This window comes from Podarcis filfolensis (genome assembly GCF_964270895.1).
Source record: "Podarcis filfolensis genome assembly, chromosome: 7".
Classification (NCBI taxonomy): domain Eukaryota; kingdom Metazoa; phylum Chordata; class Lepidosauria; order Squamata; family Lacertidae; genus Podarcis; species Podarcis filfolensis.
In genome coordinates, this window is record NC_139603.1 from 14742067 (window position 1) to 14760013 (window position 17947).

The 17947-nt window shown below is 43.1% G+C and overlaps 1 protein-coding gene across 1 annotated transcript in view; it reads right to left on the reverse strand.

The window, feature by feature from the left end:
- The window catches only part of LOC310767376 (catenin delta-2-like), a gene marked incomplete at its 3' end in the record, with an annotated part of 296885 nt that overhangs the window by 212343 nt on the left and 66595 nt on the right, over positions 1-17947 (reverse strand). Inside the window, exon 2 of the mRNA XM_083624246.1 lies at positions 7361-7494. Coding sequence (XP_083480372.1) covers positions 7361-7494 — 134 coding nt within the window. The remainder of the gene's footprint in view (positions 1-7360; positions 7495-17947) is intronic.

Sequence of the window (17947 nt, forward strand, 5' to 3'; positions counted from 1 at the left end):
GGCCAGGTTATTTTTTAGAGATGCATATGTTAACAGTCAGCACCTTAAATTCAGAACTGATTACATAATCTCAGTACGCTGGTTTAAAATTCAACAGCTCAGCACCTAGTCAAACATCTGGCCATTGTGCAGCAATGGTCCCCATTCACATTTTGAAATTTTGGAAAGGATCAGAGTTTTACTCTTTCAATGTGTGTGTGAAAACAGATCTCAGTTAAATTGTGTCCTCCCTAAAAGAGGGCACGTGTTGCGGTGAGACCTGGAGACCGATCTCCTGTGTTGTGGGTGGGTAAGATTGGTCAGCCACAACACTTGATTGGTAGGTCCCTCAATGTTGGGTTCAATCTGGCCAATGGGGCGCAGTCCAAACGGATTGAGGGACCTATATATACCCATGCACATGACCCAGAGCTTCCTCTTTTGGTGCATGCATTCGGAACAAGCTAGCAGCATCCTCTGCGCAGCCAAGAGAGATTACCTTCGACGGATCGTCCTGGTAATTTCTTTCCGTTATCCCTTCTTTCCCTTTAATTCCTTCCAATTGTTTTCTTCCCCTTCTTATAATTATTCCCTTCCCTTCCCCTTCCCCCCTAGGGGGGCTTTCGCCCCACGGGGCTTCTGCCCCCTGAGCGCTCCCAGTCTTTGGAGCTTGCCGCTGCCCGCTTAATTTTCCCTTTGGGCTCTTTGCGCAGCGGCTTTTTTGTTCTCGGTTCTGGCTGTGGCTGCAGCTTTGGGGCTTTAAATTTATTGAGCGATCTGTGCGTTTTGTTGTCTAAGTTGTTCTGTCCAGCTGATCGCTTTGGGCATGTTTGAGAGTTCCCTCTCTGAGTGATTTGCTAATTTTCCGTTACCATTCTGCTTGGGAATTTTCTAGGGCTGGGAACCCCCGCCCCCCTTAGCCCAATCGCCATTTTATCTATTTCGATTTGGGGGAAGTTTTAGCCCCAGCTAATTTGGCGGGAGTGCCATCTTGCCTTTAGCGGGAGCGCCATATTGATCCCAGGGTGCTTTTATTATTGTGTGTACGTTTAGTACACACACACCCCGTTTAGTAAAGAAGGGATCGGGATGCTTATTAAGAGGAATCCAAGTCCTGCTCTGCCTTCTAAAAGGGTGATTAGAGGCCCGTCTCAGTCACTGCATTCAGCGCCTGCCCCAGCGGTTCCTCAGCATACGCTGGATTGCTTGGGTGCAGCCATGGCTGATATTGGTTCAGACCCTGCGGCCATGTCAAGGTTTAATATGGAGCTTGAATCTTTGGCTCAGCAATTTAGGAGGCAGTCTGATTCTCAGCCCGGCCCCTCCACGTCTTCCACTGTTTTTGAGGCTCATGGTCTTTCAGATGTGAGCGAAGGGAGTGAGGCTTACGACCCTTCTGGTGCCTTGCTCTCCCAATTTCAGCCTTCCAGGATCCCAGTCCCAGCTAGCCCTAGGGGTTCTCCTAGGATTATGGGTACCATGATGCAGTGGGCCTTCCACTCTGGACTGCCTTGTTCGCAATCGGCACCCCCAGGGCCTGAGAGTTCAAGGCCTCAGCTTGCACAGCATGTCTTCATCCCAGTCAAGCTCCTCATTTTAGTTCTGTGCAGGTTCGGCGGCTCCTTCGAGGGAGGTGCTCAGCACCCAGTCTTCAGAGGAGGATCTCCCAGTGCCTAGAGTCCCTTCATCTGGTGGCAAGCGGCAAAGCAGTCGTCGCTCCAAACGCAGGGCCAAGAGCTGCAGAGATGGCAATTCCTCCTCTTCTATTGGCACGTCTTCTCAGACCTCCGATGACAATTCAGACATGGCTCTGGGTCTGTATTGGGGTCACGGTGAGGGGGCTTCGGGCCTTCCCAGGTGGGTGTGGCAGTGTAGAGCCAACACGCACAGGGCCAGGTATGGCCTTCCTCTGGAATGCACTGATGGTGATCCGGTCAAAGAGGTTAAAGTTTCGACCAATGCTGTCAGGGATAATATAAATATATAAATAGGATGCAAATATCTCGTTGTGTGGAGAAAGCAGCAGGATTATCAGGCACCATGGGACACCTGCAGCAGCATTCATTTCAGATGTCTGGATTGGGGCGGGGGAAAACAGACTCCTGTCCCTCACTTTGATCAAGGGGTAGGAGAGACTCAGAAAATGGGTAGCTTATGCAAGAGTCACACACCTGATTACAACCCATTCCTATATGTGTTTATGCAGAGGCAAGCCTGGTGGAGTTCAGCTGGAGGACTTACTCATTTGCAGTTGGACATAAGACTGTGAATGCATTTTTTTTCTTGGAGGAAAAAGTAAGGGAAGCTGTCGCCGCACCTGCCCTCCATTAGTCCATCTGGTCCTCTGCAGCAGTGGTGGCTATCTTTGCCAGAGGCACAGGCATTTTCTCCCACAGCAGCTGTTCACAAAGCGGCCATTGCCAGAGCAAATGGAGAACAGCTTCTTGCAATTATAGCTGCACCTTCCGAGGATCAGAATAGGATTCATGTACCAGCTTCTCTTACTCTCCTCTCCTGGCCAGTGTATGAGGTGGATAACAGTAAAGAAGCTAGGTTATGATCCTACGCATAGCTACATGGGAGTAAGCTCTAATGCATGGGTAGGCAAACTAAGGCTCGGGGGCTGGATCTGGCCCAATCACCTTCTAAATCTTGCCCATGGACGATCTGGGAATCAGTGTGTTTTTACATGAGTAGAATATGTCCTTTTATTTAAAATGCATCTCTGGGTTTTTGTGGGGCCTGCCTGGTGTTTTTACATGAGTAGAATGTGTGCTTTTATTTAAAAAGCATCTCTGTGGGGCATAGGAATTCGTTCGTTGTTTTTTTCCAAAATATAGCCCTGCCCCCCCACAAGGTCTGAGGGACAGTGGACCACGCCCCTGCTGAAAAAGTTTGCTGACCCCTGCTCTAATGCACTCAGTAGGGCTTACTTCCTGGTAAACTTGCATAGGATCTGACTAGAAGCCTCTCATTTATGTGTCAAAATGCTGGCTTTACTGCAGCCCTCTAGTGATAATATAATCCAGTAACCTGCAGAAACACCTGCCATTCATGACGGCATTTGAAGAATTTAGAGGAAGTATAGCCATATCTCTGATTTTTATTACTGAATGATGAACCCAAGTTTCATCCCCACAGTAATCAAAATCAAACAAGCTAAGCGAAAAACAAACATAGCCCCCAAGTGGTTACAAAAACAAATAATGGCTTAAGTAGAGAAATTACAGAAGCACCATTAATACAAAACACAAATTTATTCCTTTGTGCAAGAAAAAAGAAAACCCACTGCTATGAGCTAAACAAATTAGCCACTGCACTGGGTTGTACAGAAATCATAATGTAATTATGAAGGCTGAATTTGTCAGCTAACAAAACAGGGCAGCTTCTCCAATCCAAATACTTTTGCATCTGATCTCCTGTGTGCACTGATTGTCCTGTTCATTACAATCAAGGGTGGAGAACTGCATGCTTTAACCACCATATTTAATAGGGCCTTTTATGCATGGATCCTGCACTTGGTAAAGATGGCTGGATGAAGCCTTCTAAGCCATCCTTCTCCAACCTAGTGAACTCCCTATACCAATCCACAAGAGCCTTGCAATAAAACAGACATTGCTGTTATTAATGAGCCACATGTGACACCAAAGCAAAAAGCTTCTGAGCATATTCAGAGTGCCTTGCCAAAAGTAAAAAGAGTCATTTAGTTTCCTGCATGGTATAGGGGAAGGAAGCCGCTGGGCATACACAGAAGCTTGTACTCAGAGTAGAGCCACTGACATTAAAAGACAGGATAGCTCAATTGGTTAGAGCGTGGTGCTGATAATGCCAAGGTTGCAGGTTTGATCCCTGTAAGGGACAGCTGCATTTTCCTGCATTGCAGGCGGTTGGACCAGATGATCCTCAGGGTCTCTATGATTCTATGACATGAGTAACTCAGGACCATTAATTTCAGTGGGTGTTCTCTGAGCATACATTAGTTGGACACAATGCAGAATGCCTTGCACCCACAGACCAAAAGGAGAAATATAGTCATGAAATTGCCTGCAGCTCAAGGGAAAGGCAGCTCTGAGCATAACTTACTTCACCTGCACAGCTTTTGCTACCAAACTATTGGTATATCAACACAATTCCAGGATTTTATTTTATTTTTTGTAAGAAGTGCAGTGGATGTTGAAAGGGGAGGGAGCATACCTAGATCAGCTTGCGGAGAAAAATGTAGCAAATGGAGTTGCTTGCATGGTACAAGAGAATGAAGCCTCTGGGCATACACTGAGTGCAATATAACTAGCTGAGCTTGCACAGTCTGTTCTTCTGGACTGCAGGTATTTCAGTAAATTTGCAGGGGAGGGGAAGCAATGTGTGTTGAAAGTGAAAGGAGAAAAGATGCAAGTTAGCCACAGTGGACATGCCCACTTTGTGTACAGAGGTCAATGATTTAAAAGCAGCTCTTGCTGTCTGCATGGTGTGCAGTTGCGTGTGACGACCCCCAAAACCTCCCAAAGAAAGACACAGTTGACACCAATATTAGTTTAAGGTTACAGTGGTACCTCGGGTTACATACGCTTCAGGTTACATATGCTTCAGGTTACAGACTCCGCTAACCCAGAAATAGTGCTTCAGGTTAAGAACTTTGCTTCAGGATAAGAAAATAAATCGGGCTCCGGCAGTGCGGCAGCAGCAGCAGGCCCCATTAGCTAAAGTGGTGCTTCAGGTTAAGAACAGTTTCAGGTTAACAACGGACCTCCGGAACGAATTAAGTGCTTAACCCGAGGTACCACTGTATTGGCATAATTTTGGCCACAACTTTATTGATTGCAGAATATGAGTGCTTTGCTTAGGCATTGGTTCGACTAGCTGCACCTACACCTCTGGCAGGGCAGCACTGACAAGTGGACACTAGCAGAAGTCAGTAAGGGTAAACATACTGGGGGAGCATTGGTCCTATCAAAGACGCAACCTCACCCCAAAATGTTCCCAGGTGCTCTGGCGTGGCCCTAACCCCTGGAAGTGGATCGGACAAAAGCAAGGTGAATACCCTATCGCACATTGGGAGGGGCAGGCCAATGCCTAACAGCCAAACCTTATAAAGTTGTGATGATTTGCTATGCAGCAGGCAAAACCCAAGTGGCACCAGGCAATCAGCCAAATTGGAAAATTCCTACTGGGCCCCTGCCCCCAAAAGCAGATGACCCATGACGGCATAGCAAGGTCATAGCAAGACCCTAAATATAGGGAGGGTGGGTGGGTGATCCGATGCACGAGGCGCTAAGAGGAAGCTCGATGCAACATTCAGCGGCATAAATAGGTCCCCCTCCCGGCTGCAAATTCTCTCAACCCCATTGGCCAGAATTACCCCAGCAACCGAGGGACCCAATCGGGTTGTTGTGGCTATCCAAACAATCCTACCCACACAAACAGTGAGGTCGGTCTTAGTGATCTCACCGCAACATGTGCCCTCCGTGATGAGGACACAATTTATAGACACTTGCAAAGTGCTTTTGGAGAACCCTAAACTAAGGTTACCAGATTTTTTTTCAATGAATCAGGGGACACTTTTCAACTTCAGTGGATTTTGTATGGGGACGGATTTGTAAATCCGGGGACTGTCCCCGGGAAATGGGGACTTCTGGTCACCTTACCCTAAACCACAGCAGTTCAATGGCTACAGTAATTCACAGTATATGAAAAAGTACCAGATTCCTGTCCTCCCCACTTTCAGCAATGAGATATATATACACACACACACACACACACACACACACGCATACACACGCACACACGCGCACACACATGCTCATTTATAGTAACAGCTTACCCAAAAGGTTTTTTATTGAAGCTTAGAATGTGCAAAACCTGAAGGAGAAGCTATGAAAACTTTTCAGTGAACATCCTAGCAGCTGATACAGAAAACAGAACATGGGCTTAGCATAAACTCTTCTCTGTTTGAAACCTTACATAAGCTATGGTTTTCTGGCACAAAAATGTAGTCTTTTAATAATTCTTGGCTCCTCTAGAAAGGCTCTCATATCCTACTGTGAGAGGTGCCAACAAAAGAATCTGGAGTGACAGATAAAGTACTTTGCATATGGGTTCTCAAAGAACTTTAAAAGTAGAGGAACAGAGCCAAGAGGTCAAGTGACTTTCAGAAGCGACACTGCAGGCAGGCAAGACACACAGGCATTCGCCACATGGAGAGATATGAGCACAAAGCAAGCTCCTAACATAATAACACATGTCCACCCTGTTTAGCTACTTTCAAAATATTTATTTTCCAAGGCAAATCTGGTTCTTAAAATTACTTTAGCTGGATCATGTAAAAATTAAGTAAAAAAGTACTTTACCAAAATTGTGCCTCATTGATTTCAATGCACGGAATATAGCATTAGGTCAACTCCCCCAATGAAATCAATGGTGTCTGTTATGCTTTAACTTTAGCTTGATTGTTCCCATTAGTATTCAAACGTGCACCAGTGTCGACCAAGACATCTTTTTAGTACCTAGAGCTAGCCAAACTGCATGCACAGAAAACCCAACGTATTGAAGAGTTCCCTCATTTATTGCAATATCAGGTACGGATCTACATATGCACCCCAATATACACGTCAGGGCACATGAGAAACACCTTAGAGCTTTGGCTTGGCAGCACAATGTTTTCTGCCATAAAATCTCAAGCAAGGTCCAGTCAATCCAAAAGTTTAACACTGAAATTTGGAAATGAAATAAAGCACCAAGGAAACAGAGACAACCATGCAAGCACAAACTCCCTTTGGTATTTATTCTGCCATTGACTGACTGTAGACTCCTTCCATCTTTAAATTTATCTCCTTTACCTATTAAGCTCAGGATATGTGTCAAAAGCTTATAGCTGTTTATCAACGTAGCTCTCCATGGAACAGAACAAAACTACTCTAACTTCCCCAGATTTATGGCTTTCAGTACAAAAATTCTAACTTGGCCTAGATAACAGTAAAAAAAAGAGGAAGTCCAGATATATCATTCCAAGCAAAGGAAAACAAATTGTTCCAGCAAATTATTTCTCACCTAAGAATTCCCCACTTAAACCTATAGCAAAAATTAAAGAAAACATATGCCATTTGCATTTCATCCATTCAAATGCAAATAAATGTATGAAAACTCACCATTTTGAGTGAATAGCATACTAATTTTCAGTTCCCTTAAGGCAAGGAAGAAAAACGAAGACTTCAAACCAACGTCTCAGTGACAAAATAATGCAAGTGGATTAAAGAAATAAAATATTTTTCAGAATATATTTTGCGCCTTAAAGGTACTCAAGCAAGTAACAGGTAGAACTCATGTGTATAACACAAAATGTAATAATAGCACCATGGTTTATTTGAAATTTGTCTCTGTTGCTTACTTGTTCTTTGACTGATGCCAGAATGGCAGATGTAGTCTCTGTTTCAGATCCATCTCCGTTAGATGTATTCAGGACAGGGCTAAGGGAACTTGTCTTGTCAGAAGACGATGGCTGGTCTGGAACAGGCATAGCTCCTGTAACACAGAAGCAAGGCATGATTACACATCAAGAATTCAAAGAGCATAGAAATAGATGACTTGGTTTCAAGAATGGAATGTCTAAAATTTCTTATTTTTTTGGTTGATGGCCAAAATTGTTTACTTTCATGGAACTTCCCCTTGTATTTTTCACACACACCTTTTCTGTTTTCTTGTATGGTGACTCTAAGATTTCCTTTTGCAACATGCACAATACCAAAGGTGGCACATGTTGCCAAATACTTTGATTGGCCTCTATGTGCTCCATGAGGTGTTAAAAAAAAATCTTTCAAAGAGTTCAGGGCAAAGTACATAGGGAAGTCACCCTACTTTATTCTCACAACCTTGTAAAACAGGTTAGTCTGAGAGACAGGGGCTACCCAAAGTGAGTTTCACACCTGAGCATACATGTGTGTGAACTCAGATCTCCAGAGTTTAAGCCTGACACACTGTTCACTACACCACACTGTCTTCCTATGGCTCAAGTTGCCTCTGTCCGTGAAAATACATGTCCAATATCTCTGAGTGCATGGAAGTAGTTGCGCAGTCCTTTTGATCCTAGCCTTACACATTTGCTGTTGTCACGAATTCAAAGTATTGTTGTGAGTTGGGGAGGGGAGGGGGCAGAGAGGGCTGTATACCAAGACTCTTCTAATTCCTGGATCCAGCAAGTGTTAAAAATCTAAGCAAGGATAGCCAGACAAGTCTCTTGGTAATGGCCCTCTTAAGTATGGTAAGAAAGGAAGTGGCTCTGTGCCAGACAGCAAATGGGTGAGGGGGCCCCTACTTCAACTTGCTGGTAGTAAGAAAAGACAAAAGCCAGAGCGCTCTCTCTCTCTCTCTCTCTCTCTCTCTCTCTCTCTCTCTCTCTCTGTGTGTGTGTGTGTGTGTAACATAGAAGCTAGAAGAAGAAGAAGGTTGAAGCCTGTGTGGTTTTTTGAAAAGAAGAAATGAAACGTAGGACTTGCTCTTAAGAGATTTTTACAGTCCTTTGTCATTAAGGGGGGGGGGGAGGCAGTGCTAAAGAAGCTAAGTCTCAATTTCATGGTGTTAACACTTCTACAAGGATACTTTCACTATTACTTCCTCCCCTTTGTACCCTAATGAATTATTCACCAGGTCTGATTTCCAGTTTGTATACTAGGCATGAATTTAATATTTAGCTATTTTTTTTAATAACAAACTAATAGTATTAAGAACTTTTACATCTAGAAAGCATTGCTGCTTTAATTTAGCAGAAGGTGCTGGTGTCAAGACATATAAATCTAAATGGTTAGGTACCAAAATGCCTAAAGGGGTTGTCCCCCTCATATGAACCCATCAATCTGCTAAGATAATTATCTAAGAGCTTACTTTAGGCCGCCTCTGCCTTTGGAAGTTAAGTAGGTTTGTTACCAGGCAGGCTAAGCCTTTTTTGTGGTGGCACCTTGACTGCAGGATATCCTCAACAACAGAATATTCTGAACAAACATATTTGCGGTGCCAATGTTATTTTTCTACTAGGTACCAGGTTAACAGTCTTGTTTTTTTCTCCTGAGCCTTTGATAGTAAATAATGCAACCTGCTTTCCCACTTTTTCTTGTTGCTTATTCATTGCTGATGGTTCAGATGTAAAGCAGCCTCGAAAAACCACTGGTGGAATAATAAGGCTGAAACGTGGTTAAATAATGCTTCACAGAAAATGAACAGGTTCATGTGTTAACTGGCATTTAGACGCTTCTTACTGTGTACTAGCAAATGGCCTGTCAGTATGATAACAAGCTGCAGTCTTTGCGTATTCAAGGAATCAGTAGGGGAGGCGTCTATGCACTCCACAGCATCCTGTCAGCTTTTACACTAGGCATCTACTATGCATATGCTTCCTATAGAAATAATACAAACTTTGTGCCCATGATTACATGAAGGAGATACAACAGCAACTCTGAGATTGTGTATTTAGTGTAGCAACTCCTCTCTGCCTATGCAAAATTGCAGTGTTCTCAACAGGGCATCTCTCTTCTGCTTCTATTATTTCTCACATGACGAGTTGAGATTTCCCATGCAATTTGGATATGAAGAACTCCTCTTCCAAAAGGGTCGTTGTCGTCCCTGCCCCCACACGCCTGCCAAACACACAATGGGCAACTGAAATGACTGGGTCCTAGGAACCTTGGGAATTTAGTCATTCCTCCAGACTGCTTTGGGGTTAAGTGTAAGTTAGGAACACATGAAGGTGCCTTATACTGCCTCAGACCATTCAGACAAGCCAGGAGAGCATGGTTAGCGTCCAAAAACACATTCAAGCCAGGCAAAGCACTCAAAAAAGGGTGCCAAGCCAGAAAGGGGTCTGCCTCAGGAGGGTATATAGCCTGGGGAAAATCCCAAGGGCTAGTTAAAGAGGCCTGTTTTTGCCCCCGCTCCCCGGCCTGAGGTTCTCCATCCCTCTGGCAGGGAAAGCAATAGCAGTAAAAAAAGAATGAGATGTATTTTCTTATAAAGAGCTTTTTGAGGGTGGGGAGTATTTTCTCCTAAAATTTTTTTGAGGGGTGGTGGTGGCATATTTCTATTTACCATTTGAAAGCACCACTTTCACCTTGAAAATCAAAACAGGATGCAACCAGTTGGAAAGAAAAGAACTACATTACAAAACTATAGCAGGACTATGTTGCTTTAAAGTTTGCTCATATGAATTAGCAAATCAGAAGTTTCCATTGTGCTCGATCCAAAATTTCTGTTCCATGAACAGAAGGTCTCCTTCAGTTCACTGAAATTATTTAGATCCAGTGGAAGCTGCTTTTCAGAGGGGTTATGCCATTTTCAGCAATTTCCTGTTCCCTCAAAATTACCACCCATGCCAGTGTTTCTCAAACTTGGGTCTCCAGCTGTTGTTAGGCTACGACTCTTATTATTCCTGACCATTGGTCTGGCTAATAATAATAATAATAATAATTTATTATTTATACCCCACCCATAAAAACAGTACAGCATCAAACATTAAAAACTTCCCTAAACAGGGCTGCCTTCAGTTGTCTTTTAAAAGCAAAATAGTTGCTTATTGCCTTGACATCTACTGGGAGGGCGTTCCACAGGGCAGGTGACACCACTGAGAAGGCCCTCTCCCTGGTTCCCCGTAACCTCACTTTTCGCAGTGAGGGAACTGCCAGAAGGCCCTAGGCGCCGGACCTCAGTGTCTGGGCTGGACGATGGGGGTGGAGATGCTCTTTCAGATATGGATGATGGTAGCTGTAGTACATCAACAGCTGGAGAGCCAAGTTTGAGAAACACTGAATGCTGTTCCAGCATGTACTACAACCATCCAGAGCAGATTTGGGTGCCATAGGAGGCTGCAAAAGAAAGGAGGAAATAAAGGGGGACTACTACCTCCCTTACATCTGTAGGAACAGTACGTATATAAAAACTTGTTTTACAGGAAAGACAAATGGGTGTTACTGTACATAGTGAAAATGTGGGTGTTGATTTCAAAACATTTGATTTCCATATAATTTTTACTTTGTGTGTTGCCAGTTTTCTACAATAGCAACCATTGGAAATACTGTATTTTGCAAGAAAATGCATCTTTAAGCATGGTGGGAGAAAGGGAATAAGAAGGTAGATGAAGAGATACAATACACAGAACATGTAGGACCTGTTAATTCATGCCTAAGGCATGAATTAAATCATGTGTTTACTATGCACGGTATTGCATTTCAAGATTTTGATTCAAATTAGTTTAGCAGTAATTGGTTTAAATGCTTGCTATGTAATAAGAATTCATTACTGCTCCACTTTCAGAATATACCTGTTGAATAATATTTCATTGTTTAAGAAGATACCAAGGGACTTTTATTGTTTTGCTTATTGAATTATGATGGTTTAATTAAGCTTTCTGTTTGATATTCCTAATTCAGTGCAATTGCTTTTTGATAATTTGGTATTTGCATAAATCAATATTGGCAGTTCCTTAAAATGCAGTGTTCAAAATTTGTGCACCTAGCAATCAACCTGAATCTTAACTGGGGCTTAATGTACGGATGGAAGGAGCCATGGTCAGGATCCAAGCATTGTGTAGAATATATGATATTGACGTTCTCTCCCAACAAATGGCATCAACAAGGGCGAACAATACAGTTTCAGTACCATGGCCAGGCATGAAGCCAGACTGGAATGGATCCGAGTAACCAGTTTCCTCCAAGCATGCCTGAAGCTAGACTACCACCACCTTCTCAAGCACCTTGCCTAGAAAGGTCATATTTGCCCCTGGGCAGTAGTATTTTTACTTCCTTTTCCTACTGAACAAACACATTATGGGAAATAAAAGCTTATTCCAAGGGCGCAGCAATAAAACTGCTAACACATTTGCAAAGCTAAGCAGGGTCCGGTCCGGTTTCAAATTGGATAGGAGATGGTGTGTTGCTATTCCTGCATTGCAGGTGGTGGTACTAGCTGACCCTACTCTACAATGCTATTATTCTGTGAGTAAGAAGCCAATTATTTTCAAAAGGTACTCAAATTGTCATAATTATATGGCACTTAAGGGTGTTGTCTTCTTAGTAAATAGTTAGCATAAGGCAGAATTTATTCTGCCTAATTCCAAATATGATGTAATACCAATACAATGTAAGCTTGAATTTATTTCAAATGAACACTAATGAACAGATTACTCTATAAAAGGAGAACCAAAGGGGGCGGAATCAATACATTCTCATGCTACATACTTTTAAGGCTTCAAAAAAAGGTGGTATAATGGAATGCAATCATGAATTATGGAGCCTTGCCTAGAACCATGTCTACACAACTGCACATCAAGCAGGACTTGCTACTATTTGGGGATGGAAATAAATTATTTACTATCTGGCACAACAAATAAAAGCTAGCCTCATGACTGCACAGTATTAGGCAGCTTCAGAGGTGAAGTGCTTTCTGCACACTTGAAATTGAGAGCTTGGCCTCAAATGATAATCATACAGACCATCAGGATGGGCTGTGGTTTCCCTGTCTTGTGGGAAGCACTAAATCAAAGGCATAAGCTATTTTCTTTAAATAGTGTATTTGATATAAAACGGATTCTTAGGTTGAGCTATGGCTCTGTTTAAGCTTGCGCATGGTCCTTCCCATGCCTTTATCTTTCCCAAGTCTAATTTGTGGGATGGGATGAAGAAGGCTACTTATTTAACTTCTATTGAGTCACTTCTGCTAGAATGTGCCTTAACAGTTATACTAGTCGTAGTCTCCAAAAGTTTTCATATACAACAGCATACAATTTTAAGGAAGAAAGCCTATGCATGAGAGGCTGGCATGAAGCGAGGTGGTGTAAAATAGTATTCAAATACTCAGCTGATAGACTAGTAAACATATTACAATCAACATTCATTAACAATATTGGATGATATGAGGTAACTAATGATGGATCTTTGGGGTCTCCTTGGGAATTACCATTATGTTTGCTTCGATAAATATTTATCCCAAGGTGGCTAGCATTGCAGATGAAAACAAAAACCAATTAAACAATTAAAAAACAATAAAACAGTGCAATCAAATCTGAATTTAAACAGCAGAGTAGAATGTTTCAATTCTAGTGTTTTAAAATACAAGCAATTCCCCATGTGTGTAGGGATTGCATTCTGAGGCACCACACACATTGGTGGGATGTCGGCGGTTGTGTGTGCCTTGAACGTGTGCCAGTGGGGAGTTGTCTGTTCATCTTCCTTGCAATGCTCAAAAAAAATTCATTAAAAATGTCTCATTGAATAAGGGAACAGTCCTATATACAAGAAGCTGGCATAAAGCAAGCTGGCGTAATTTTATGCTGGGTCCAAACCTTGTTGAGGAGCAAGACTACTGCTGGCTGTGCAGCCCCATGCCTATCAGAAACAGAACAAGCCTTGAAAGTAAAGTTTGACTTATGCCACCCTTTTTGCCAGGTCACATGATTGAGTTGAACAGAGTTAGGATCCAGCTTAAGTCCCTACTTACTGGTCTCCCCACCTCCATGTCCCTGTAACCCTCTCCCTTTTTGCAACTTACATTGAACTCAGTTCAGCCAGCTTCAGCACAATCAGAAAAGCGCCAACTGAGCTTGGATGAGCAAATTACGCCACTGTCTCTTCAGCTGAACCACGTTTGCAGACTTAATGCTGACTGAGCCAGGAACCTCTTGCTAAGGCAAGAGATCCACAGCACCCTAAGTAGCTTATCTCAGCAGAACTTGTAGGATTGCATCCTAAAAATGTCTTAACCTGACACCTAAAAGGTAACAAACTGTCTTGGGGAGCTAGAATCACAACTGGGAGGTCATATGTTAAGGGTATCGGGTGGTTGCTCGAGAGCAATCAGACAAGATGCCTCACTAGTCTGTTCTAAAGCTTTCTTATTGGTGCTAAAAAAAACCTTTGCAATGCATAGTGCCTCTATTCCATTTCTTGCTCATTCACTGGCAGAATCTGAGAGTGGGCGGTCCTTAAATCTTCCCCAGCAGAGTAGTTTCTTGACCCCCAGTCTGCGCCTCCCCTCTCTGCGTGAAAGCCTACTGCGCAAGGACGGCTTGGGTAAAGGGGGACCGCCCTCCTCCCCGCTTTGCTCAGGCAAGGTGTCCTGGCACCGCCTTGCATCCTCCGAGCCCTGCATCTCCTCCCCACTAGAGGCGTGGCTTCCTTCCTCCACTGAGGAAGTGATGCTTCCCTCGATCTTTGGGGGCTCTCTGTAATCCATCCGACTTTTCCCCTCTCACCCCTGAGCCGATGGCAGTTCCCTGACATCATAGATAAATAGCCCAATATTTGGTGGCTTCCTGCTTGATAACTGGTCGTGGTGGAACTAGGACCTCAGGGAAAGTTCTTAATGTTTGAGAAGTATAGTATAGTAGAAGCTACCCAAGTCCCAAGTCACAAAGGGCTTCAAAAGGTTAAAACCAACACTTTGAACGGAGCATGAAAACAAAACTGGTAACTAGTGAAGATCTCTTGAAATTGGCAAGATATGTTCTTAGCAAGCCATTCCAATTAAAATCCTGGCAGCTTTATTCAGAGTAATTGCACAGTCTTCAAGCGCTGCCCCACATACAACTCATTGGTAAAGGTAAAGGGACCCCTGACCATTAGGTCCAGTTGTGACCGACTCTGGGGTTGCGGCGCTCATCTTGCTTTATTAGCCGAGGGAGCAGGCGTACAGCTTCCGGGTCATGTGGCCAGCATGACTAAGCCACTTCTGGCGACCCAGAGAAGTGCACGGAAACACCGTTTACCTTCCTGCCGGACCGGTACCTATTTATCTACTTGCACTTTGACGTGCTTTTGAACTGCTAGGTTGGCAGGAGCTGGGACGGAGCAGTGGGAGCTCACCCCATTGCGGGGATTCGAACCGCCAACCTTCTGATCAGCAAATCCTAGGCTCTGTGGTTTAACCCACAGCGCCACCTGCATTCCCATACAACACATTGCAGTAAACCAAATAAGATGTTATCACAGCACAGGTCACAGTTGCCAGATTATCCCTGTCCGAGAGAGGACACAATTGGCAATTTTACATCAGATATATCAAAATCCCACTAAGTTGTATCTATCAACAATAGCCCAATTCATGCTAGTAGCACTAACTAACCTGTTTATAAAAGCAGTGCATTCAAACTTTTTAATGGTGAAATGCTGAAAAGGCAAGAGGAATAAAACTGCCTTCGTTTCTCTCTCCTTGCTTTGGATCACAAGCTTTCTCAGAGCATTTTAGTTAGTGAGACATGCATAAACCTTAACAGCAAAGGAATGCCTGTCTAGTTTAGCATCGCTTTAAAACTGGCCGCAGCTGCCATCTGTGTAGCTGTAGTATACAAAAAAATATACATATACCACTAAAAGTACAGGGATTGGCTTAGTAATGCTATTTGTAAGAGAACATCTGGGATCTGCAAAAGGAAGTTTCAAAAATAGGCTCATGATAACATCTGTCGTGTTCTATTTATAATTCATCTTAGGTGGCCTTTTACAGTCACTTTCAGCCTTAATAAGGCCATCCTATAGATGCCCATTGTTACCCAAATAATAGTGGGTTCCTATACATTTCTACTCAGAAGGAAGCTCTATTGAGTTCAATGTCACACTGCTCAAGAAGTCTGTATACCATAAGATTACATCCTTATCTGGGGAAATAAACAGCTATAGGTAGTTTTGACCTGGAGACTCAACAGTGTCTGACTATCATGTTATAGGTGGCTGAGAGGCCTTCACTGTTTTGTTAAATAAATTCAGTTTGATTAAAGAGAACACCGTTAACATCTAGACCAGCCATAGGCAAACTCGGCCCTCCAGATGTTTTGAGACTACAATTCCCATCATCCCTGACCACTGGTCCTGTTAGCTAGGGATGATGGGAGTTGTAGTCCCAAAAACATTTGGCGGGATGAGTTTGCCTATGCCTGATCTAGACCCTGATGCTTACAGTCTCCTTATTTTACCTTCTCCTGCTACGAACTCCTGCAGCCAAAGCACATTTCAGCCCTGGCTTAGTTAATTTTTGCTGTGCCAGGAAATAGGGGTTAAGCACACCACAGTTTTTCACATTTTTTTTTTTTATATAGCACCATCAGGTTATATGTCACTTTACAGATATATACGAATGAAACAGGGGGTTTCAGATACTGGTTTGTTTCATTTTAACTAGCCAGAGTTTCTCAAGTTTGGATGCAATGGGGAATTGTTGTTAAAAGTTATTTCTTTTTGTGAACTATTTTGAGGTCTGCCCCCCTTTTTTACAATCAAATGGTATATAAATTTTGTGAATTAATTAAAACTAGCTACAGTTGTACCTTGGTTTTCAAACAGTTTAGTTCTTGAACGTTTTGGCTCCCGAATGCTGCAAACCTGGAAGTGACTGTTTTGGTTTGCGAACTATTTTTGGAAGCCAAACATCTGATGGGGCTTCTGTGGCTTCTGATTGGCTGCAGGAAGTTCCTGCAGCCAATCAGAAGCTGTGCTTTGGTTTCTGAACATTTTGGAAGTTCCAGAATGGATTCCATTCAACTTCCAAGGTATGACTGTAATTGAAAAGTGAAAAATTGCAGCTTTCGGGAGTGCATGGGTCTGAGATTCACGCAAGCTCAGTTCTTTTAATGGCAAAGCATGGTTTGCTGTTATGTCTAAGCCAGTATGCCATGCATTAAAATATTCAGAAAGGTCAAAAAAGATACAAATTATCTCCTAAAATGTTTGCATTTGCAGAAAATGCCAATTAGCTGAATTTGTTTTTTATGGTTTGTTTTAAAACATGCCATTTTATTTATACATGTTTGAATGGTTTCTTTTTCTTTTTTAAAGGAAGGCAACAAGCGTACTGAAGAGAAAACTAGACAACCAGAAAACAGCCACTAGCGTTTTAACAAGTGTTCTAAAGAGTCCTTCAAAGAAAAAGTAAAAGAGCGGGTGACATATGGTTGAAGGCCATTTCTGCTTCAGCTTTTAAATGAGTAATAAACTAAAATCTGTTCACCTCCATCTATTGCAATGCAGCAACAGCCAAAAGCAATGATTTCCTTACTCAAGTGAATTGCCCCTTAAGCACGCAATACAATACTTTTCCAAAGCACTGGATGCGGGTTCACCCACCAATATAACTCCTATTTACTTTAATGTAAACTTGTGTGTGTGTGTGTGTGTGTGTGTGTGTGTGTGTGTGTGTGATACTTTGAATATGTAAAGGACACAACAAGATGTGATTTTGTTAAAGACGTTGAATTTATTGTAGATTGTTAGTTCGACTGAGTGTAGAGCAGGCTTCCTCAACCTCGGACCTCCAGAAGTTTTTGGCCTACAACTCCCATGATCCCTAGCTAGCAGGACCAGTGGTCAGGGATGCTGGGAATTGTAGTCTTAAAGCATCTGGAGGGCCGAGGTTGAGGAAGCCTGGTGTAGAATAAGCAGTTGTAGAAATCTGATAAAGAGTTGCTACTGCCAATTTGACCCTGCTGTTTGTTGTTCTTGTTTTTGCATATGCCTGTCTTGATAGACAGTGTGTGTCATGATGTGCGAGGTCAGTTTGTGGATGCATGTGCACAAACTTCTGGCCACACCCACCATTGATGTGTGGCTCCCACACATCTGGAGGCGAAGCAAAACCACTGCATTAGAAGCCCAGAAGTGACCTCCCCAGGATGTAAGCCAGGGATATGGAGGTCCTGGGCTGCCCAGACAACAAGACCACTCTCCTTGGCGTGGTCCAAAGGAAAGCAGAGGAGCAGCTTGGCTGCAGGAGTTGCCAGAAGGAGGAGTACAAGGTGCTACCCAACCATCTTAGGATTGGTGTAGGGCAGGGGTCTGCAACCTTTAAGACAAAAAGAGCCACTTGGACCCGTTTCCGAAGAAAAAAAAACTGGGAGCTGCAAAACTCGTCATTATAAAAATAACTTTTTTGTCACTTTTTTATTATTTATTTGTTTGACCCCTCAGAATTACTCCTCCTCATAGAAATAAACGTTAAATTAACAAGT